Source organism: Manis javanica, chromosome 2 (assembly GCF_040802235.1).
Source record: "Manis javanica isolate MJ-LG chromosome 2, MJ_LKY, whole genome shotgun sequence".
Lineage (NCBI taxonomy): Eukaryota > Metazoa > Chordata > Mammalia > Pholidota > Manidae > Manis > Manis javanica.
In genome coordinates, this window is record NC_133157.1 from 19,927,729 (window position 1) to 19,952,586 (window position 24,858).

Sequence of the window (24,858 nt, forward strand, 5' to 3'; positions counted from 1 at the left end):
CAGTCAATATTTTAGACTTTGCAGGCCATATGGTTTCTGTCAAAACTACTCAATTCTGCCATTACAGCACAAAAGCAACCAGAGACAGTAAATGTAATGAATGACAGTATGTAAATGAACAAGCAAAACTGCTTTCCAATAAAGCTTATTTATTGAAACAGATAGCAGGCCAGATTTGCCCAAGCGATGTAGATTGTGGGCAATCTGATTTAGATTATACTTGTAAAAGAACTATTCATTTCGGACCATACAAGGCAAAGGAGATGTTCCTGATCTTTTGGCAAGGAATTTCCCCCCAAAACAGGAGTGTGTGGGCACTCCCAAAAGAGGAAACCATCTGAACAAAGATGTGGAGGTGGGATCAGTCTGCTCTAAGGTAGGTGACAAGTGGTTTACACCTGCTGTTCTTGAGACGCCTTCTTCACCTTGCTTTCCTGACAAACTCCAGTTCCTTGTCCAAGACTCATGTTTTTAAAATCATGTCTTGAGCCTTCCTGAGAGCCCCTTCTCACACCAACACTACCACCCACTCCCTGACAGAGTTAAGCACCACTTACTGTGCCTGTCAGTACAGATCATGCCCATCAGGTGACTGATGACACTGCATTGTCAACATCAGACTCTGAGCTCCTCCCTTGCATTCCAAAGCATGGCAATAATAAATGTGTGATTGGAGAACTGAATGTGCTTTATATTATGAAGCAAGAGTCAGTTGACATAAATATATATCTAACAAACACAAAAAAGCAAAAACATGAAACTAAGCTAATTCTGACACAGTCTTGCTCTGAGTAGCTGTCAAACCAAAGGGGAGTATGACAAACACTGGAGATTCCAGTCCCAGGCAACAATGGCTGTGACAGAGGAAGGCATATGTACTTGTTCCCATAAAAAGAAGCAGATTCCCTGGGGCTCTGGAAAAAGCCTAGAAAGAAGAGGATTTTGGAATGTAGCTTTTAAGTATGAATAGTAATTTCCTGGCATATGGTTGAGGAAAACATTCCAGAAGCGTGAAGTCCACTGTATCTGGTTTTAAGGAGCTGAGTGAACCCTGAAAATTAATTCATAGTGTCTTTAGGCATTAGTTAGGGCTGGATATTCTGTAGTGATGTTAAAATATAAACAAAGTCACATTAACAATTTAAGAGTTTATTTTACCAAAAATTGATTTGAATTGGGCAGCACCAGACAAGATGTGATGAGAAGTGCTCACTGGCAGGAGACAGGGGCAAGACTTCAATAGAGAAGACCAGGAAGTAAGGCAACAAATTATTTGATTGCCTATAGCCTATAGCTTAAGCAGTTGCCTTATATTGGTTGGTTGTGATTGGTTGTCCTTAAGTTTTGATTTCTGAACCTTGGGACGTTTACAGGCTCGGGTCTGGTTAGCTTAGGAAGGTTGCTAAGGCATTAGAACCACCTCAGTGCAACGGTCTCCTTGTTTGTTTAATTTAACCATAACACTATACGGTATTTATTATTTAAAAACTGTGGCTTCTGAAGTGTTTCTCACTGACATTGACCCCTGAAACTTTCCTCTTCCCGTCAGCAAACACTGAAATACCCAAACGAGTATTTTACAACCTCCCTCTACTTTACAGATGAGAGAACATAGGGAAAGTGGCTGTTCCAAAACCGCAGAGCAAGTTCAAGAGGAGGCTGAGAGAAGAACCTAGGGGTTCTGAATCATCCTTCAGAGTCTCTCCCCATCCTTACACTCCCCTGTGCTGCCATCTGAAGTGTTTTTAGCAAGGGCAGTCTTTCCAACTCAACCAGGTAAAGCATTCCTAGGGGAGGACATCTGCACTCATTTTCCCGCGTGACTGGCTGGAGTTGACCAGATGACAGGCATCCTGACTCCACGCAGTGCTATCTCCCAGGGACAATACTGCTCCATCCTGACTTCACCACCTCAATTAAAACCTAAATTAAATACCTACCTCTGTAAACACATAGGAAGTGCTTGATGAACATTTACCATCATTATTACTATACCTCAGGATCGCGAAATTGAAGCGATGTGATGTAGATCAACTGATTTTTAGCTCTCTGAAACTCTTCTCATCTGCCTAACAACAGGAGGGGCTTCCCCTGCTTCCCCATCTTTGCTTCGCATCTCACGCTGTTTCTCCATTTTCTACACATCTTAGCTGAATAGGTTCCCTGTCTCCATGTTCAGACACCAGGAATTCTGTCCTAGTTTTATGTCTTTGCTCCCGTGCATCCTTTCCGCAGCTCTCGTATGCCAGGTCTCAGCTTTGCTCAAAGAATTCTCTGCTGTATGGCCAACAATACCTACTCGAAATATGGCGCTACACACTTTACGGTCCTCGGGCGCGGCCATGTTAGTTCCCCAGTTTAGGCGGACCAACAACTCGGAAAGTCTCGCGATAGAAGCAGGTCAGGGGCTGCGCCGGCTTCTGCGTAACTCCTGGAGAGTCCGGTTCGGAAGGGGCGGGGTCGAGCGCTCAGCAAGTCGAGGATCCTGTTCTGAGAGGAGGTTTCGGTCACCGCGTGCGGTGCTGCGAATAAGGGTGCGATGTTTGATCCGCGATTCAGCGTCTCTGTCGTCCGTGATTTCCGGTCTTGTGTGGTTAGTAGTTAAGGGGGCCTACTCCAGAGAGCGGTTGCCGCCCGGTGGAGCTCGCTGCTTAGTGGCTCTGCTGGTCGTGGACTCTGAAGAGGGTCAATGACTGACCGGGCATTTGTGGGGCTAGTGATCGGGCGTGTCTATGTGAGTAATTCTGGGTCTCTCAGAGTTACGGGTTGAGGTCACATAGAAACCAGTCGTTGGGGTCCTGAAGACAGGTGTCCGTCTTCAGGATTATTTTGGATCTGTGAATGCAGGCTGTAGTGGGCAGCTGTTAAGAGCGTGTGATAGCTTGGGGAGCAGGCTGCTCGTGATCTGTGATTGGGGCTCCATCCCTGAATTATAACAGTTTGCAGTCAGGCTGCACTTCACGCATACTCGTGTGCTAGGTTTTCTTGGGTGAGTTAATACCCGTAAGGATGTGAGGGTAGGAGGAGCGTTCCCATCATTCCCCTAAAGTTTATGTTTCCACCCCTGGTTCCATCTGGTGGACAGATTTCAGGCAGTTTATAATCTCTTTTACTGTTTTGTAGCTAGTTAAGTACTTAAAGCCGAAGTCTCTCCTCAAAAACCCTTTCTCAAAGCTCTTTTGCCTTCTCCCTGTCCTTCAATCTGTGGACTCTCATTGTGTACTCTCATTTCAGGTACTCTCATTGTGTCAGCTTCCACTTTTAAGAGTCATGACTTGCCAATCTATAGCATCAGCCCAGACATTTCTAACAAGCTCCAGATTCACAGTAGCCGACTGTCTCCTGTACATCTTTGTGAGATTTACTCACAGAAACTCAATCTTAACATGTTCAAAATAGGGTTTATCATCTTCTCCAGGCCTTACCTCGTGTCCTACTATATTCTACATTATTATGAATGGCGTCACTCTTCTTTCAGATGACCATACTAAAAATCCTGAAGACATTTAGTTTTCTTCCTACCCTTCTCCCCATATCCAGTCAATCCTCCTCTGATCCTGGTGATTTTGCCTTTCTGACATTTCTCCAGTTTGTCCTCCCTATTCCTTAGCCACAGTCTTAGTACAGGCTGCATCATCTCTTGCCTTAAACCTGTAACCAGAAAACTCTGTATCAGAGTGTTGGACACTGGGGAAGTCAGAGGAAGGAATGGCTGAATGTCTCCAGGAGGTACCTGGAAAGGCTTTCTAGAGAAAGTGACATTTGAACTGAGCCCTGTAAGTGGATGGAAGAGAGCGATTGTTGTAAGAATGATTTATTGTAAGAGTGATTACAGCTTATTGAAGCCCTGTTTATTTTCTTTCAGCCACATTCCATCTACTGAATTGTGCTCTTTAGAACATCCTTGATAGGAGCTTGGGTTTAGAGGTCAATTGGACAATAGCTGCTGAGAATAATTCTAATTTTTTAGTTAAAAAATAATCTGTTTATTCTAGAATTCGAAACTGAAAATGCTAAATGCAACTCAATAGAAATCACTTGTAATCTTACCACCCAAAAGTAACCATAACATTTTGATGTATGTTCTTTCACTTTTTTCTTTCAAATATATTTATTTTCAATATATTTATTTTATAACCTGTTTCTATTGCTTTGTACAATAAAACAGGAAAAAATTTACAAGTCTATAAATATTTTTCTAAGACAATTTTAAAGACTGTGTAGTATTCTATCCTTTCAATAACTAATTTAACCAATCCTATTGTTGAACATCTAGGCAGTCTCTACATTTTAAGTGATAAAGCAGCATTGTTATGAATATCCTTGCAAAAATGTCTCTGCATACATCTATGCTTATTTTTTTTTTAGAATAAATTTCTAATGATAGATTTGGGCGGGGGTCAAAGGAGAAACTTTTAAAACAATGGAATACAAACATTCACATTCTCAAAGGAAAAACATACAATGTCCTGACCTTTTCAGAACTGTAAGTTGATGTTATTTCAGCATAATCCTCTGTGGGCTCTCTAAGAGGAACCTTTCAAAGGAGCAGCCTAAAAGGGGCAATCTTTTTTTTTTTTTGGTATCATTAATCTACAATTACATGAAGAACATTATGTTTACTAGGCTCCCCCCTTCACCAAGTCCCCCCCAAACCCCATTACAGTCACTGTCCATCAGCATAGTAAGATGCTGCAGAATCCCTACTCGTCTTCTCTGTGTTGTACAGCCCTCCCCGTGCCCCCACACACACATTACACATGCTAATCGTAACAAAGGGCAACCTTTTATGTAGCTATTGATAGGGATTTCCAGGCTCAGGATTCTGGGAATAAGAGGGCAGACCTAGACTCTCGAGGCTGTCTTCTGTTAAATCTCTCCTTGCTCATCCCAGCTCTGTCTTTACAGATATCTGCCCCTTCTGAATAGCAACAAAAAATGACCAAGTCTCAGGTAAGTGAGCTTTTTGTTTTCCACTGTGTTTGAGGCAGATTAAAAGAATTCAATTAAATGAAAAAAATGTAAACATCAGGTAAAATGAAATAGAAGATCTAGACCAAGGAAATGTAGACATACAAATTATATAGTACTTGTCATAGTTGTTTAAAGTTGATTTCATCTGCAATTTTAAGATTTACATTATACATTAAATGTGTTAAATTTCTTGAGGGAACTAAAGATTTTTTTGGCACTTAGGTCTGAAGTTACTCTCCTGATGGGTCTGCCTACACGTGATGTAGAAGGCAAGTGTCCTTAACATTTGCCAACCCATGATAAATTTCGTAGCAGGTTTTTTCATAGCTGTCTCTTAAACCATTTCTCAGAATAAACATAGGGCATGATAACAAAGCAGAATTCAGTTTCCAGGCAGTAAAATCATGAGGTCCAAGTACACAGCTATCAGTCTGCCTTGATCCATGAATAAAATCTATAATTCTTGGAGCAGCATTTCTCACCCTGGGAGTTTGTGAAATTGGTCCAGGATATTTGTGTTATTAATGGTAGTGACACTACTTGTTTTAATTTGCAGTTTTTAACCAATAAGTGAAGCAGCTATTTTTCCTTTAAAATGCAGTAGGTTGAGACCTTCAAAGTGTATTATCAAGCGAGCATGCTTGATAAATAGTGGAGATCAAATGAATTTGCTCATTTCTGTTAGTTTATCACTTAGCTAAACACTGCTAGCCAGCATCTTAGGGGTTGTAATTGTCATACAGTTTAAATGTTTTTATTTGAATGTGTATATTGTTTAACTTTTATCTGTAGTTTTCCATTGGTTATACCCACTATGTAGCCTGTAGCTTCAGGATAGTAGCCTTCAAGTGGGAAGCATGCCTTCCTCAGGAGATGTGCAGGATGATCCACTGAGGTACAGGGATAAAAAACGAGAATTTCTACTGATGTATCTTTTTAGTGACCATACTGTCTCAGTATGCAAATACTTACATATGTGTCCATTGGCAGATAAATGGATAAACAGAATGGGTTTTTATAATGAAATGTTATTCAGCCATAAAAATGAATGATGTTCTAATACATGTTACAGCATAAATAAACCTTGAAAACATGCCCAGTGAAATAAGTTAGACACAAAAGAACAAATATTGTATGATTCCACTTATATGAAATATCTAGAATAGGCAAATTTGTAGAGTTAGAAAGTAGTTTTGCGGTTGCCAGGGCTGTGGTTTTATGGGAGAAATGGGGAGTTATTGCTCAGTGGGTATAGAGTTTCTGTTTGGGGTGATGATAAAGTTCTGGAAATAGTGGTGATGGGTGCACAAATTGTGAACATAATACCACTGAATACACATAACAGTGGTTGAAGTAGCAAATTTTATGTCATGTCTATTTGTTGTTATATGCATTTTATGATGAGTGATACTACTTTTCTCTCTCAAAATCTATTTATTTAAATTTAAAAAATTGGAGTTGTTTAAAACTATTAAGTCAGTAGTGCAGATGACATACAGATATGATAAAAACTGTGAAGGTGCTTATGTGAATAAGTAGTGGTTGAGAGCATTACACTGAAGTATTCACAGTGTATTTACCTTGTCTTTACTATGAATTTATCATGTCTTTCTCATGTCCCCATGCCTTTTTTCTTACTCCTCCCTCCATCTGGAATGGTATTTCTGCTTCTCCACATGTTGCCAACAAACACACTATTCATTTCTTACATTTCAGAAACTTTTTATTTTATCTTTCTTAACAAATTTTATTTTTCATTTTTCACTATTCATTTTGCACATCTACAAAACCAACTCAACATCCCAAAATAAAATCACAGTTTTCTGTCATAACCCCCTTGCCACCTTATAGCATGTAATATTTACTTGTTTGCCTCCATCTACTAGTCTATAAACTTCCTTTTATTCATATTTGTATTCTGAGCACTAAATAGTGCTGGTTATGCAGGTGCTTAATAAATGCTTGTTGGTGGAAAGAGAGATGAATGATACTCAATGGCAAAGTTTTTCTAATGAGATTTTTGGTTCTCTCACATAGTGGAATGCAAAATTGGCCTCACAGTACACATCTTTTGTGTATTATGATGAATTCTGCATGATGGAAACAGAAATAACTCCTCACACATCTTTCATACATCACCCGGTGTTTTTCACTTTAGAGTGAACAGGAATGTCCTGTTACAGGGATTTGTGACATTCAAAGATGTGACTGTGGACTTCACTCAGGAGGAGTGGCAGCAGCTGGACTCTGCTCAGAGAAACCTGTACAGGGATGTGATGCTGGAGAACTACAGCAACCTAGTTTCAGTGGGTAAGGACAGTTTTCCTCAGAGGTGCTGGTAGTAGTTACTATTGCTGCATGGCAATTACTCCAAAGTTTAGTGGTTTAACACAAATGGTTTTTACTAACAATTTGTGGAGATCAGAAATTTGAAATGGCTTAACTGGGTGATTCTGGCTCGTGGTCTCCCATGTGGTGATAGTCAGATGTTGACAGGGGTTGTCATTACCTGAAAGCTTGACCGGGAGTATAAGATCCATTTCTAAGTTAACTCACTCACGTGACTGTTGACAGGAAGCTCAGATCCTTGCTCTTCATTGGCAGAGGATCTCAGTTCCTCACCCTGTGGCCTGCTCTCCTGACACGGCAAACTTCCCCCAGAGAGAGTGATGTGAGAAAGAGCAAGAGAAGTCATAGTGCCTTTCACGACAAGGTCTCCAAAATCAGGACGATCCCTCTGCCTTATTGTGTTACTAGAAGTGATTAGTAGGTCCAGCCCATGCTCAAGGGGAGGAGAATTAAGGGATGAGTGTCAAAAAATGTATGGACATATATTAAATCCCCCATAGTACCTGACTGACTGTTTGGTTTATGAAAAGCTTTTGAGTCTCTGAATGCTTAATGAGCCTCATTTCAAATTATAAGGGTCAAAAGAATATTAATTTTGAGTACCAAATACCATATTTCTACCTCTCCAGTAGACTTGGATGAAAAGAAAATGGATGCTGCATCCTGTTCATTCTTTGGAAGTTAAAGACAGTGGGCTGTACCCAAATTCCTAGGTTTTATAAATGAGGTATAATGTGTATAGTAAAGTGTCAAATGCTGAATATACAACTTGATGCATTTTTCATATGTATACCTACTTAACCACTACTTTGATCAAGATGTAGAACATTTCCACCACCCCAGCAGGCTCCTCTAAGCCCCATGCCATTTACCTTCTCAGAGATAACTTGTGACTTCTATCACCATAGCTTAATTTTGTCTGTTCTTGAACTTCATGTATGTGTAATCACACAGTGTGTGAGTTTGGTTTATTTCATAATACATAATATCTGTGAAATTCATGCATGTTATTGCATGTGACTATGGACAGTTTTTTCCTCCTTATAGTTGCATATTTAATTCAATGAGGATACAGTAATTAATCAACTTGTCTTTCTACTGTTGGTGGTCATTTGCTTTTTTTTTACATTTGTGCCATTTTGAATAAAGCTGTTACAGACACTTTTATACATATCTCCTAGTGAAAATAAGCATTTCATTTCTGTTGGGTATATACATAGGAGTGGAATTTCTGGGTCATATGTATATTTAGCTTTAGTTAACTACCAGACAGTTTTCCAAAGAAGTTATGCCAATTTATATCCTACAAGCAACACATGAGAGTTCCATCAATATTTGGTAATGTCAGTCCTTTTAATTTTAGCTATTCTGGTGCATATGTAATGGATCTGAATTCTAGGATAGTTGGATGTCCACTAAAGCAGAAGTCCTTTATCATTTCCCATAAACAGGGTATCAATCTCTGAAGTCAGATGTATTTTTCTTACTGAAGCAAGGAGAGCTATGGATGAAGGAGGGAGAAGTTTCAAGCTGGGCCTGTCCAAGTAAGTGAGAAACTGTTACATGGGAGATGTGGAAGTAGGATTCATATTGATTAGTAAAATGTTTATCTTTGGAATATTTTTATGAAATCATTGTTTAAGGCCAAGGTCTAGAAGTGGCTGAAGACAGTTGGTGTGGGATTATTAAAAAGTGACGCTGCTACATATCAAACACCCATACAATCCTTTTTCTTTGCTTGACTTTTAGAGAAGAAGTAACCCCTCTTTCCTGTACTTTGAATCTTATTATGCTCTTGACATGGAGGACATTTCTTAATTAGTTAGCTTCCCTTTGGCTAACATCCTCAGCAAACCATTGTTCCAAAATAGGCTTATATTCCTCCCCTTACATATTTAGGAATTCTTAGACATGCTCTCTTTCAAAGTAACTTACTGAATGATATTCTTGTCCTTTCCAATTACCTTCTGTTTTCCTCACCCTTTAGTGTGAAAGAGTTACAATCTCTTGTTTTTAAAAATTCTTCAGGGATTCCAAGTAATAGGAATATTATTCTCTTTGCCTGCCTTCCTTTTCCACTACTTTCTCTAAGACATTTTTACTTGATTCTTTATTTTTATTATCTTGGTTGTTTTCTTGCCTTTCTTCAATGCTGCTTGTTGAATTCTCCTTTTCCCCCTGTTCACACCTTTTAATTTAACCTTGATTTTTTCCACAAGCTTGATGAGTTCTTTTTATCTCTCCCAGTTTTTTGTCCACTTCAACTTTTGATTTTGTTTTGAATTTCTGATTCATGATGGTTGTCCTTGTCCTCAAATGCTTGTTTGAGTCTATTTAATTCTGTTTAGAGGTCAGACAAAATTTTCTTCTCTTTTTGACTAGTTTTTGTTTTTGTTTTCTGCAGGGGAAAATTTCCTCTGTTGATATCTGTACAAATTGATTTCCTGATTTTCTATAGTAGTACTCAATGGACTTTACTTTTCTTCTGTTCATTTTTATTATAGCATGATATTTTTATAAGATTTCTAATTTATGGGATCCTTTTCTGTTAGTATAGCAAAGTCCAAGTACTTTAAAGTCCAAGTACTTCCTTCCTTTTCTTTTTGTGAATAGGAAGAGTTTTGATTTTTCTGGTCTTGTGGTTGCTTTGTCTTCCGTTACCCTAAATTTCTCCACTTCTTCTCCTTCTCCCCATCACTACCACCAAATTACCAGAGGGCAGTTCTTTTTTTTCTAACCTTTTTCCTTCCTTTGAAACTGCCTCTTCTTGTAACTCAGGATTGCCCCCTTTAAATAGAGCTGGTTCTGTCCCATGTCTTTTTTATGTTATCTGACCCATTAAGATACATGTACTTTGAAATCCTTTCCCTGTAGTTGTTGTGCTCTTATCTGCCTGGTTACTTATAAAGTATTTCATATTTAGTGTGGATTTAATCTTTCTGCTGGTCCCTTCAACTTGCCCTCAGTCTCCTTTGCTGGCATCCTTCCCCTGTCTTTCCTGAAGTTTATTTTTTGGTCTGATTTTGCTCTTCACAGAGCCTTGTGGTAGAGTAGGGGTGGGGCAAAAGTGTGTGGGGACATATGGGAATGTGACACTGGGTTCAACTCTTCTTTATCTATTGCTTCCCTGCTCACTTCTTTTTATGTCTGTTTCTTCCCCTATTTTTGGGTTTTAAGGTCATACTCTTAAATTTCAAAGCTGACCATACTCTTTATTGGCTTTCTGTTTATTTCCATTAAAATGAAGACCTTTCTTTGTTTTTTGTTTTTGTGTTTTGTGTTTTGTGTTCCTTCTTTCAGACTTTGAAATTAGACCCAAAATGAAAGAAATAATCCCACAGAAGAGCCCTTCTGAAGTAATGCTCCATAATATGAGCGTATACTCAATTTTTGAAGAATGGAAGCTTGAAGGTGAGATAAATCACCAGGAAAATGAAGACAAACTTTTGAACCACACTGCATTCATTAACCATAAGTCAATGACTGAAGAAGTAAACAGCTGTGCACTGGGAAACATGATTCATTTGAACAGAACGTCTAATGAACACATCAAAGCCTTCATACAAAAGTCACACCTCTTAATACAACCGAAAATTCTAAACAGTGGGAAATCATTTAAATGTATTCAGTGTGGGAAAGCCTTTACTGGAAAGTCAGGACTCATTGTACATGAGAGAATTCATACTGGGGAAAAACCATATAAATGTAACGACTGTGGGAAAGCCTTCATTCAAAAGTCACAACTCACTGTACACCAGAGAACTCATACAGGAGAGAAACCCTATAAATGTAGTGAATGTAGAAAAGCATTCATCCAGAAGTCAAACCTCATTATTCACCAGAGGATACACACAGGGGAGAAGCCCTATGAGTGCAATGAATGTGGGAAAGCTTTCATCAAGAAGTCAACGCTTAGTGTTCATCAAAGAGCTCATACTGGGGAGAAGCCATATGAATGCAATGACTGTGGGAAAGCTTTCATCTGGCGCTCACAACTCATTGTACATCAGAGAATTCACACTGGGGAGAAACCCCATGAGTGTAATGAGTGTGGAAAAGCCTTCAACAGGAAGTCAGAACTAAGTGTACACCACAGAATTCATACAGGGGAGAAACCCTTCAAATGTAATGAATGTAAAAAAGCCTTCATTCAGAAGTCAGATCTCATTGTACATCAGAGAACTCACACTGGGGACAAAAGATATCAATGCAACGATTGTGGGAAAGCCTTTATCCGGAGTTCACAGTTCATTGAACATCAAAGAATTCATACTGGGGAGAAACCCTATGAATGCAGTGAATGCAGAAAAGCTTTCATCCAGAAATCACAACTCATTGTGCATCAGAGAATCCATACTGGGATGAAACCATATGAGTGTATTGAGTGTGGAAAAGCCTTTAGCAAGAAGTCACACCTTACTGTACATCACAGAATACATACTGGAGAAAAACCCTATGAATGCGGTGATTGTAGAAAAGCTTTCAGCAAGAAGTCTACTCTCATTGTTCATCAGAGAGTTCATGATGAACAGAAACCTTTCTAATGGAATGAGAAAACTTTACTTCAGTGATCAAAATTTCATTACACATCCCAGAATTCATACAGGCTAGAAACTATGAATGTCCTAAACATGGGAAGCCTTCAGCAATATTTCCAGAAACTGTTAAGCATCAGAAAATTCATACTGAGAAGCAACTTTGAAAAATCATGTTTCATGAAAATACCTAACATTCATTGGATACCTTGGTTCAGACCCAATAGTAAAAGCTTTTTAAAAGTATGCTAGAAAGATCTCAATTACATATGGTTAATGTGTTCACTGTGTAGTGCAATTTTTAAAGAATAAGTAAATTGATTCATCAGGACAACAAAGTGACAGCCATGTGTGATCGTTCTGTAAGTGATGTAGGAATGGCATTCATAACCCCAATTATCTCTCAGTTGGAAGTGAATCTGGATATTTCCATCTGCCTTATATTTCCACATTAAATGATGCCATTTTCCCCACATCTTAAAACAAAAATGTAAAAAGACAAATTGTAGCTGAAAGTTCTGTTCGTTATTTAACAAGAGTGGAAATATATAACTTTTCCCTACTTATTCTTGATGTATATAAAGAGGTGAAGCCAGTGTATTTATGAAAACTTCAAAAGTCGGTGGTAGACTTAAAAAAATTGTTTGATGTAAAGCGCACAGAGGTGAAAAAAGAATCACATGAGTGAAAGAGGGCAGAAAGTGACTGTAAACAATATTGACATACTTGACACATGACAAAAATAGTTCTACACAAGGAATTCCTATTCATACTCCTGTTAGTTTTAAACTCAGTGTAGTATTTACTCAAGTACTTTTATATATAGCTTGGAATCTATATCCTTGTGATGATCAAAACTGAATTTTAAAAAAAGCTGCTTTTGGATGTTTCTACCACAAAGACATTCTGCTAAACATTTTGGCATATGCTGTCTTAATCATCACAGCAAATGTATGAGGCATTACCCATTTTGTGGATGAGGTAAGTGGAACCCAGAGTGGTTCCTGACCCAACTAAGACCATGTTCCTAGTAATTGGGTTTAGATTTAGACCAACCTCATAGCCCTCCCAATGATTCTGTACCATAGGGGACATGGAGAGGTGAGTGCTAGGTCACTTCACCTCCAAGCAGAATTGAATTTGATTAGACATTGTTGGTATTCTGTATCCTGTCCCTGCCTTAAGTTGAATAAATTAACAAGAAACATGCATTTTTAAAGGGGATATTTGATTCTGAGTTCTTATATGTAGAACCTATGAAAGATAAGTTTTTTGAGACATTGGTTCAAGGATATCTGTTTTGCTGCCATGTACATTTCCTTGTGACCAATCTAAACATTAGAAATTATACTTTTATTTTTTAATTTGTTTGAAAAAAATTAAGTCTTACTGGGTTGTCATTTTATCATCACAAATAACATTTCTGAATTCATCAAGGCATGGTTCCTTTTAAAGCACAATAACTTGACCATATATGTTATAAATATTAATTGTCAAGTAGTATGAGGATTGATATCAAAAAACCTTTTAAAACTTTCCTTGAAAAAGGGAAGCAATATTGAGCTTGATCCTAAATTTTTCTTATCAAATATTTCTTAGATTTTAAATTAAAAATGTTTTAAAGTACAAAAATGATGACTTAATTTAAATTTAAAACTTTAATATTTTAAATTAAAAGAAGTGAATTACAATCATGTAATTCTTTTATTCCTTTTTATCAGTCATCTTTTAAGATAATTGTGCAGCAATGTAAATGTATGGCAATTTTATAAACAAACATGTCAGAAACTAAAATATTCATGTGTATCCTGCCTTTCAATGTTATCTTGAAAATTACATGATAATACTAAGTTGTGCAGTCATGCCAATAATTTTTGTAACTCCCATCTTTCAGAATTTCCTTCACATCCACCTTACCTGTTTGAACTCCTATGAAACCAAGTAATGTTTTCAGAGAACCTTTAAACATTAGAATTCATCATCTGTCTAGTGCTTATCTCTCCAACTATCATCCCATTAAATCTGCATGATTTTAGCAAGAAGAAAGCTTGTACCCCTTCTATACTCATTTGAAATCTTAGAAATCCTAAGAAGGTATTACAATATCTTTGTTTTCATTTGTTTGCATTCTACTTAATGGTTTCCTATACTTAGTATTTCCAGGAGCATTAAATAGGAAATTCCTTGCTTCCTAATATATTGACCTGTGAGCCAATTTGCTTTTTGTCTTTTTAAAAGGACACTTCATACTGCCTCCTTCCTACTTCAGCAGTATTACTAAAATACTGGGCACTATGAGTCGGTACTATTCTCATTTCAAGCAACTAGAATTTGAGCGATTAAACAAGAAAACATGATTCATATCCAGCAACTCTGAAACAATCCACTATGTCTAAACTTAGACATCTCAAATTGTTCAGGCAGAGTTAAAAGCTGAAGCTAATAATACTGAAAGTATTTAAAATGGCTTTAAAACTAAATAATTAAAATGTTCATCATGCCTGCCATGAGATGCTAATATTTATTTAAAGTTTTATATGCTGATGGTCACTTAAATGCTTAGGTATTATGTTTATTTCACTTCAAGTTTTTATCATATTTGAACATAGTTGAATCTACTACCCTATTTCAGACATTCTTAAGGTATAATATCAAAATAGTATTATGTAAATGTGTATGTACTGGCCAAAGTGGAAGTGAGTCACAAGAGGAATTTAGGAAACAGATGATACTGAAATGAAAACAGTATATCAAAGTATTGGTGATGCCATCAGAGCAACAGCACTTACAGTAAAATTTATAGCTTTAAATGTTTTATTAGAAAAGAACATCTAAAATCAATTATCGAACCTTACACATTATGAGGATAAAAGATACGAGCTAATGGAACCCAAAATAAGTAGGAGGATATAAGTAACAAATGTAGGAGCACAAATCAGTGAGCTAGATCAGAGGTCAGACTTTAGGCCGAATCTGGCTAGTAGCATCTATCCATACAGCCCTTAAGATTCATTTTTAACATAAAAAAAAACCACAAAAACTATGCAACAGAGACCACATGTGGCCCACAAACCCGATATATGTACCATCTGACCCTTTACAGAAAATATTTGATCCATGAACTGGAACATATATAAATAGAGAAAAGTCAATGAAAACAAAAGGTGGTTCATTGACATGATCAATATAATTGATAAATCTCTGGATAGATTGATCAAGAAAAAGAGAAGACAAAAATTACAAATAGGAATGAATATGAAATCACTATCCTAGTGTCAATAAACAGGAAGTTATTCACTTTATTTCAAATAAAGACAAAATGATTTCTTTGAAATACATATTACCAAAACTGGATAAAATACAATACTCAATAGCTATAACAACTGAAGAAACAATTTGTAATTTAAATCTCTGAAAAAACTGCAGGTCTAGATGACTTCACTGGTGCATTCTACCAAGTATTTAAGGGAAAAAAACAATTCTAATGGTACAAAACCTTTCAGAAAGTAAAGAAGAATGCACATTTACCAATGCATTGTATTGGATCAGTATTACCTGAAACCAAAATCAGATGAAGACATAAGTAAAGTAAATTATAAGCCAATATCCTTGATAGCTATGGATGTAAAAATTCTTTAAAAATTGGTAGATTGAATCCAACAATACTTAAAAAGTGAAATATGTCTTCATTAATTGATGTTTATTTCAGAAATGTAAGTTTTTACTTAAATATCTGTTATCAATCCATGTAATTCACCATACTGAAGAATGAAGGGAAAAACATCTGATTATCTCCATATGCAGAAAAATTATTTAACAGAACTCAATGTCCATTTGTGATGAAAACTCTCAATAAATGAACAACAGATGGTAACTTGTCTACCTCCAATAGTTTTATGGTTGCCACCTTCTATGTAAGATCAGAAAGAAAGCAAAAATATGTTCTTACTTTTATTCAACAAATAGTAGTCCTGACCAGTGGAGTAAGAGAAGAAAAAAAAAGTGAAATGGATACAAATTGGGAAGGAAGAATTAAAACATTTTTTGTTCACAATCAACATGATCTGATACATATAAAATCCTAAGGAATCTACAAAGATTAACTAAATCTTATAAGTGATTTTTGCAAGGTCCCAGGATAAAAGGCCAATGTACAAAAAAATTGTATTGAAAATATTGAAAAATAAAATCTAACAATCCATGTATATAAACATTATAAGCAGTAACATTCTTAGGAATAAATTAAGCAAAGATAGGCAATAGAAACTTCAAAATACTGTCAAGAGAAACTTTGAAATAGATGGAGAGAACTGATCACTTGGGGATTGGAATATTCAATAATGTTAATATGTCATTTGTCATTGCATTGACCTCTTTAATCCCACTTAAAATGCACAAGAGGCTTTTTTAAAAAAAAATTGAAGATCTGATTCTAAACATATGGAAATCAAAGACCTAGAAGAACTATAGTAATTTGGAAAATGAACAAAACTGGAAGACTTACACTCTGATTCTGGTCAGTGTAGGTATTGGCATAAATGCAAAGACAGTGTACTATTGGCCAAGAATAGACCTAGATCAAAAGAATAGAGAAAAAAAAGAGTCCAGAAATATATGCACACATACATTGTCAATTGATTTTTTAATAAACTTGGGAACAATTTTAGATTAACAAAATTTGCAAACATGATAAGAGTTCCTATATGCCCCTCACCTGGTTTTCCCTAATGTTCACAATTTATATTACTACAGTACATTTGCAAAATCTAAAAAACCAACATATGTACATTAATATTGATCATAATCCAGCCTTTATTTGAATTTCACTATCCTTTTCCTGTTCCAGAATCCAATACAGGATATCACATATCAGTTACCATGGATCTTTCTTTCCTCTGGTTTGTGACAGGTTTGAGAGTTTAGCTAAATTACTCCATAATACTGCTGACTTAGCATCTCTTTTCTGTGGCTAAGTGGCCTGCAGGGGTCTTGAACTGACACTAGACACTCCCCTGAGGGATGCCCTAAATGACAGCTGGCAGAGTCGGTGTCTGTTCCTGATACGACTCCTTCAATGCCCTTTGTGATAAAGTCTCTCCTGCCTCTCTAGTCCTTTAACATACCTTAGAGAAGACCCCTGCAGAGCTTACCAAAACCTCACTCTTTTTTTAAATTAATTAATTTTTATTTTGATATCATTAGTCTACAGTTACATGAGGAACATTATGTTTACTAGACTCCCCCCATCACTAAGTACCCCTGACAAACCCCATTACAGTCACTGTCCATCAGCATAGTAAGATGCTGTAGACTCACAGCTTGTCTTCTCTGTGTTGCACAGCTCTTCCTGTGCCCCCCCATTATACATGCTAATCATAATGCCCCCTTTCTCCCCTCCATACCCCTCCCTTCCTACCCATCCTCCCCAGACCTTCTCCGTTTGGTAACTGTTAGTCCATTCTTGGGCTCTGTGATTCTGCTGCTGTTTTGTTCCTTCAGTTTTTTCCTTCTTATACTCCACATATGAGTGAAATCATTTGGTACTTGCCTTTCTCCACCTGGCTTATTTTACTGAGCATAATACCCTCTAGCTCCATCCATGTTCTTGCAAATGGTAGGATTTGTTTTCTTCTTATGGCTGAATAATATTCCATTGTGTATATGTACCACATCTTCTTTATCCATTCATCTACTGATGGACAATTAGGTTGCTTCCATATCTTAGCTATTGTAAATACTGCAGCGATAAACATAGGGGTGCATCTGTCTTTTTCAAACTGGGCTGCTGCATTCTTAGGGTAAATTCCTAGAAGTGGAATCCCTGGGTCAAATGGTAAGTCTATTTTGAGCTTTTTGAGGAACCTCCATACTGCTTTCCACAATGGTTGAACTACCTAACATTCCCACCAGCAGTATAGGAGGGTTCCCCTTTCTCCACAACCTTGCCAACATGTGTTGTTGTCTGCCTTTTGGATGGTGGCAATCCTTACTGGTGTGAGGTGAAATCTCATTGTGGTTTTAATTTGCATTTCTCTGATGACTAGTGATGTGGAGCATCTTTTCATGTGTCTGTTGGCCATCTGAATTTCTTCTTTAGATAGTCTCTAAGAACTGTCTATTCAGCTCCTCTGCCCATTTTTTATTTATTTAATTTATTTATTTATTTTTATTTTTTATTTTTTAGAGGGCATCTCTCATATTTATTGATCAAATGGTTGTTAACAACAATAAAATTCTGTATAGGGGGGTCAATGCTCAATGCACAATCATTAATCCATCTCAAGCCTAATTCTCGTCAGTCTCCAATCTTCTGAAGCATAACGAACAAGTTCTTACATGGTGAACGAATTCTTACATAGTGAATAAATTCTTACATGGTGAACAGTACAAGGGCATTCATCACAGAAACTTTCGGTTTTGATCACGCATTATGAACTATAAACAATCAGGTCAAATATGAATATTCGTTTGATTTTTTATACTTGATTTATATGTTGATCCCACATTTCTCCCTTTATTATTATTATTATTATTTTTTAAATAAAATGCTGAAGTGGTAGGTAGATGCAAGATAAAGGTAGAAAACATAGTTTAGTGCTGTAGGAGGGCAAATGTAGATGATCAGGTGTGTGCCTATGGACTAAGTATTAATCCAAGCTAGACAAGATCTGCCCATTTTTTAATTGGATCATTTGCTTTTTGTTTGTTGAGGTGCATGAGCTCTTTATATATTTTGGATGTCAACCCTTTATCAGATCTGTCATTTATGAATATATTCTCCCATAATGTAGGATGCCTTTTTATTCTATTGATGGTGTCCTTTGCTGTACAGAAGCTTTTCAGCTTGATATAGTCCCACTTGTTCATTTTTGCTTTTGTTTCCATTGTCGAGGGAGATATGTTCATGAAGAAGTCACTCATGTTTATGTCCAAGAGATTTTTGCCTATGTTTTTTTTCTAAGATTTTTATGGTTTCGTGACTTACATTCAGGTCTTTGATCCATTTTGAATTTACTTTTGTGTGTGGGGTTCCACAATGATCTAGTTTCATTTTCTTCCATGTAGCCATCCAGTTTTGCCAACACTGGCTGTCGAAGAGGCTGTCATTTCCCCATTGTATGTCCATGGCCCCTTTATCGAAATATGTTTGGGTTAATGTTTGGAGTCTCTATTCTGTTCCATTGGTCTGTGACTCTTTTCTTGTGGTAGTACCAAATTGTCTTGATTACTGGGGCTTTGTAGTAGAGCTTGAAGTTGGGAAGCGAGATCTCTCCCCCACTTTATTTTTCCTCCTCAGGATTGCTTTGGCTATTCGGGATCTTTGGTGTTTCCATATGAATCTTAGAACTATTTGCTCCAGTTTGTTGAATAATGCTGTGGGTATTTTGATAGGGATTGCATTGAATCTGTAGATTGCTTTAGGCAGGATGGCCATTTTGATTATATTAATTCTCCCTAGCTAAGAGCATTGGATGAGTTTCCATTTGTTAGTGTCCCCTTTAATTTCTCTAACGAATGTCTTGTAGTTTTCAAGGTATAGGTCTTTCACTTCCTTGGTTAGGTTTATTCCTTGGTATTTTATTCTTTTTGATGCAATTGTGAATGGAATTGTTTTCCTGATTTTCTGCTTGTTCATTGTTAGTATATAGGAAAGCAACAGATTTCTGTGCATTAATTTTGTGTCCTGCAACTTTTTCTGAATTCAGATATTAGTTGTCTGTTTCCCTCTTTAGTTCTGTTAGTATTTGTTTCACATATGCTGGTGCTCCTGTGTTGGGTGCATATATATTTAGAATGGTTATATCCTCTTGTTGGACTGAGCCCTTTATCATTATGTAGTGTCCTTCTTTATCTCTTGTTACTTTCTTTGATTCTGTTGATTTGTGTTGATTCTCTTTTTCTCTTAATAAGTTTTGAAGTCTATTTTGTCTGATATTACTACTGCAATGTGGTCCCCTGCTTTCTTCTCACTGTTGTTTGCCTGAAATATGCCTCAAATATGTTTTTCCATCCCTTGACTTTTAGTCTGTGCATGTCTTTGGGTTTGAGGTGAGTTTCTTGTAAGCAGCATATAGATGGGTCTTGCTTTTTTATCCATTCTATTACTCTGTGTCTTTTGATTGGTGCATTAAGTCCATTTACATTTAGGGTGACTATTGAGAGATATGTACTTATTGCCATTGCAGTCTTTAGATTCGTGGTTACCAAAGGTTCAAGGTTAGCCTCTTTAGTATCTTCCTGCCTAACTTAGCTCGCTTATTGAGCTGTTATATACACTGTCTGGAGATTCTTTTCTTCTCTCCCATCTTATTCCTCCTCCTCCATTCTTCATATGTTATGTGTTTTGTTCTGTGCTCTTTTTAGAAGTGCTCCCATCTAGAGCAGTCCCTGTAAGATGCCCTGTAGAGGTGGTCTGTGGGAAGCAAATTCCCTCAACTTTTGCTTGTCTGGGAATTGTTTAATCCTGCCATCATATTTAAATGATAATTGTGCTGGATACAGTATCCTTGGTTCAAGGCCCTTCTGTTTCATTGCATTAAATATATCATGCCATTCTCTTCTGGCCTGTAGGGTTTCTGTCGAGAAGTCTGATGTTAGCCTGATGGGTTTTCCTTTATAGGTGACCCTTTTCTCTCTAGCTGCCTTTAAAACTCTTTCTTTGTCCTTGATCCTTGCCATTTTAATTATTATGTGTCTTGGTGTTGTCCTCCTTGGATCCTTTCTGTTGGGGGTTCTGTGTATTTCCATGGTCTGTTTGATTATTTCCTCCCCCAGTTTGGGGAAGTTTTCAGCAATTATTTCTTCCAAGATACTTTCCATCCCTTTTCCTCTCTCTTCTTCTTCTGGTACCCCTATAATACGGATATTATTCCTTTTGGATTGGTCACATAGTTCTCTTAATATTGTTTCATTCCTGGAGATCCTTTTATCTCTCTCTATGTCAGCTTCTATATGTTCCTGTTCTCTGGTTTCTATTCCTTCAATGGCCTCTTGCATCTTATCCATTCTGCTTATAAATCCTTCCAGGGTTTGTTTCACTTCTGTGATCTCCTTCCTGACATCTGTGATCTCCCTCTGGACTTCATCCCATTGCTCTTGCATTTTTCTCTGCATCTCCATCAGCATGTTCATGATTTTTATTTTGATTTCTTTTTCAGGAAGACTGGTTAGGTCTGTCTCCTCAGGTGTTGTCTCTGATCTTTGTCTGCCTGTAGTTTTGTCTTTTCATGGTGCTAGAGATAGTTTGCAGAGCTGGTATGAGTGTCAGCTGGAAGAGCTTTCCTTCTTTTTGGTTTGTGGCCTTCCTCTCCTGGGAGAATAGTGACCTCTAGTGGCTTGTGCTTGGCAGCTGTGCGCAGATAGGGTTTCTGCTTCCTGCCCGGTTGCTATGGATTTTATCTCGCTGTTGCTGTGGGTGTGGCCTGGCTCAGGCTGCTCCTCCAAAATGGTGGAGCCCTGTTGGAGGGGGAGTGGCCAGGAGGCTAGTTATCTCCGTAAGGGGCCTCTGTGCTCCCTGCTGCCCAGCGGGTTAGAGTGCCCAGAGATCCCCAGATTCCCTGCCTCTGGGCTAAGTATCCTGTACTGCCCCTTTAAGACTTCCAAAAAGCACTCTCCAAACTGAAACAACAGCAACAAGAAAAGAAAAAAAAATTAAATAAATAACTTAAAAAAAAAAAAAAAGGAAAAACCTGCAATTTTCTTTGTCCTCAGGCGCTGTTCTCAGGCACCCGCTCACCGGTCTTACTGCCCTGTTTCCCTAGTATTGGGGTCCCTGTCCCTTTAAGGCTTCCAAAAAGCACTGGAAAAAAAAAAAAGCCGCTCCGTTTCTTTGTTCTCCAGCATCTGCCTCAGGCACCCGCTCACCGGTCCTGCCGCCCTGTTTCCCTAGTATCCAGGACCCCGTGCATGCAGTGTGTCTGCGCTCTGGTCCAGAATCCTGGGGCTGGGTGTTCAGCAGTCCTGGGCTCCCTAGCCCTCCTTGCTGACTCCTCTCCACCCGCCGGGAGCTGGGGGGAGGGGTTCTCGGGTCCCGCCAGGCCGGGGCTTGTATCTTACCCCATTCGCGAGGCACTGGGTTCTCGCAGGTGTGTATGTGGTCTGAATGTTGTCCTGTGTCCTCTGGTCTCTATTTTAGGAAGAGTTGTCTTTGTTATATTTTCATAGATAAATGTGGTTTTGTTAGGAGATTTCTGCTGCTCTACTCATGCCGCCATCTTGGCTCCCTCTGACTCTATGTCTTTTGATTGGTGCATTCAGTCCTATATGTTTAGGGTGATTATTGATAGGTATGTAGTTATTGCCATTTCAGGCTTTAGATTCGTGGTTGCCAAAGTTTCTGGTTACTTTCCTTACTATCTAAGAGTCTAACTTAACTCACTTAGTATGCTGTTACAAACACAATCTAAAGGTTCTTTTCTATTTCTCCTCCTTTTTCTTCCTCCTTAATTCTTTATATATTAGGTATCAAATTCTGTACATTTGTCTATCCTTTGATTGACTTTGAGGATAGTTAATTTAATTTTGCATTTGCTTCATAATTAGCTGTTCTACTTTATTTACTGTGGTTTTATTACCTCTGGTGACAGCTATTCAACCTTAGGAACACTTCCATCTATAGCAGTCCCTCCAAAATAGACTGTAGAGATGATTTGTGGGAGGTAAATTCTCTCAGCTTTTGCTTATCTGGAATTGTTTAATTCCTCCTTCAAATTTAAATGATAATCTTGCCAGATAAAGTAATCTTAGATCCAGGCTCTTCTGCTTCATGGCATTAAATATATCATGCCACTCCATTCTGGCTTGTAAGGTTTCTTCTGAGAAGTGTGATGTTACCCTGATGGGCTTTCCTTTGTATGTCATCTTATTTCTCTCTCTGGCTGCTTTTAGCAGTCTGTCCTTATCCTTGATCTTTCCCATTTTAATTACTATGTGTCTTGGTGTTGTCTTCCTTGGGTCCCTTGTATTGGGAGATCTGTGGATCTCCATGGCCTGAAAGACTATCTCCTTACCCAGATTGGGGAAGTTTTCAGCAACTACCTCCTCAAAGACACGTTCTATCCCTTTCTCTCTCTCTTCTTCTTCTGGTATCCTTATAATGCAAATATTGTTCAGGTTGGATTGGTCACACAGTTTCTCAATATTCTTTCATTCTTAGAGATCCTTTTTTCTCTCTATGCCTCAGCTTCTTTGTATTCCTCCTCTCTAGTTTCTATTTCATTTATTGTCTCCTCCACTGTATCCAACCTGCTTTTAATTCTCTCCATTGTGCTCTTCAACGATTGGATCTCCGACCTGAATTCATTCCTGATATCTTGGATGTCTTTCCATACCTCCATTAGAATGTTGATGATTTTTATTTTGAACTCCCTTTCAGGAAGAATTATGAGCTCTATATCATTTAAACCTTTCTCGGGAGTTGTATTAATAATTTTACTCTGGACAAGGTTCCTTTGGCATTTCATGTTTGTATATGGCGCCCTCTAGTATACAGAAGCTATAGTCTCTGGTGCTTCTCAGCCCCTGAAGCAATGTCGGGGGTCGCAGGGAAGCGGTACTGGTGCCTGAGAGGAGGAAAGAGCTGTTCCCCGCCTCCCTGCTGATGGGCCTGTCTCCACTGCCTGAGCCAGTGGGCTGGGCACACAGGTATAAGTTTTTGTCCCAGAGCAGCCGGATATGGATCCCTGCTTTCCAGAAGCGGCTGGAATCCCAGTCTCCCCAGAAACTCTGCCTGTATTAACTTTCCAACCCGATAGTCTTGCGAGTCTCATGAAAGTACCATGAAATGTAGGTTTGTGCTCCCAGAGCGGATCTCCGGAGCTAGGTGTTCAGCAGTCCCAAGCCTTCCACTCCCTCCCTGCTCCGTTTGTCTTCCTCCCACCGGTGAGCTGGGGTGGGGGAGGGGCTCAGGTCCCACGGAGCCACAGCTCTGGTATGGTACCCCCTTCGCTGAGGTCTGCTCTTTTCTCCAGGTGTGTGCAGTCTGGCGCTGTCCTCTTTCCTGTTGCTTTCTCAGGATTAGTTGCACCAATTATATTTTCTAATTGTGTCCAGTTTTAGGAGGAAGCCTCTGTCTGTCTCTACTGTCACGCTGCCATTTTTAATCCCACCAGCATATTTATTTTGATACCAGAGTTCTTGTTTGCAGAGTCAAAGAAAGAACTTCGCAAATGCTCAAGACAGGCAAGTAGGAGAAAAGGTTTTTAGTCAGAGAAAGGAAAGTACAGAACTCCCAGTGCACGCCGTGAGAGGCAAGGCTGCTGCTCATTGGCTCAGGCCTAGGGTTTTTATGCCTGTTGGATCGGTGAGGGAGATAAGCTGTTGTCTATAGGTTACTCCAGAATGTTAGCTATGTTTTCACTTATCACATTAAAGGTCACTTTTATTTTAAACTTGTATGTCTAAGTGTTCCATATCAGCAAACTGTTCCATATCTCTGGGTTTTGGGTGGAATTTCCCTATACATTATTTCAACCACAAGCATCCTATTTTCCTTTACATTCCTGAAGACTTAGCAAGGTTTTGTCCTTTTCCATGGACCTGTATCATACTCTAACTGGACAGGGGCTGCCCCCTGTCACTTCCCTGTTTCAATTTCACATGTGCTTAGAGTGGAGAAAATTGGAAATAATATGGCACTATTCAGATATTTTAGACTCAGTTTGATAGAAGCAATACTACATTAAAATATTAATGTAGAATAATACTTAAAGATATGAAGAATACTTAACAGGAAGTTAAATTTTAAAGGCACTTTTAATTATTTTTCATTGCTGTATTTTTAATGTTAAGTATATACTGAGGCACATGCAATTATATAAACCATATATATACATAGGAATAGCCTATATATTTAAATATATAATAGAGTGTATCTGTGGGTAAAACAGCAATATTTCCAGATGCCTCACCTGGCTTTAGTGCATCTCCATATCGATAGGTGTTTCCAAAGAGTGGAGAAAAGTAGTCCATCTCCATATGATAGGTAATTATAAGGGCAAGC

At 38.1% G+C, this 24,858-nt stretch overlaps 2 protein-coding genes across 3 annotated transcripts in view; both read left to right on the top strand.

Moving 5' to 3' along the window:
• The window catches only part of ZFP37 (ZFP37 zinc finger protein), a 56,942-nt gene that overhangs the window by 20,649 nt on the left and 11,435 nt on the right, over positions 1-24,858 (top strand). Inside the window, 1 exon segment of the mRNA XM_073226033.1 lies at positions 10,893-11,862. Coding sequence (XP_073082134.1) covers positions 10,893-11,862 — 970 coding nt within the window.
• Positions 2,407-24,858, top strand: part of LOC108398488 (KRAB domain-containing protein 4-like) — a 50,581-nt gene continuing 28,129 nt past the window's right edge. For both annotated transcript variants that reach the window (XM_073226022.1, XM_073226026.1), the window contains exons 1-4: positions 2,407-2,593; positions 4,909-4,953; positions 7,158-7,284; positions 8,775-8,867. In XM_073226022.1, coding sequence (XP_073082123.1) covers positions 4,939-4,953; positions 7,158-7,284; positions 8,775-8,867 — 235 coding nt within the window. In that variant the 5' untranslated portion in view covers positions 2,407-2,593; positions 4,909-4,938. The remainder of the gene's footprint in view (positions 2,594-4,908; positions 4,954-7,157; positions 7,285-8,774; positions 8,868-24,858) is intronic.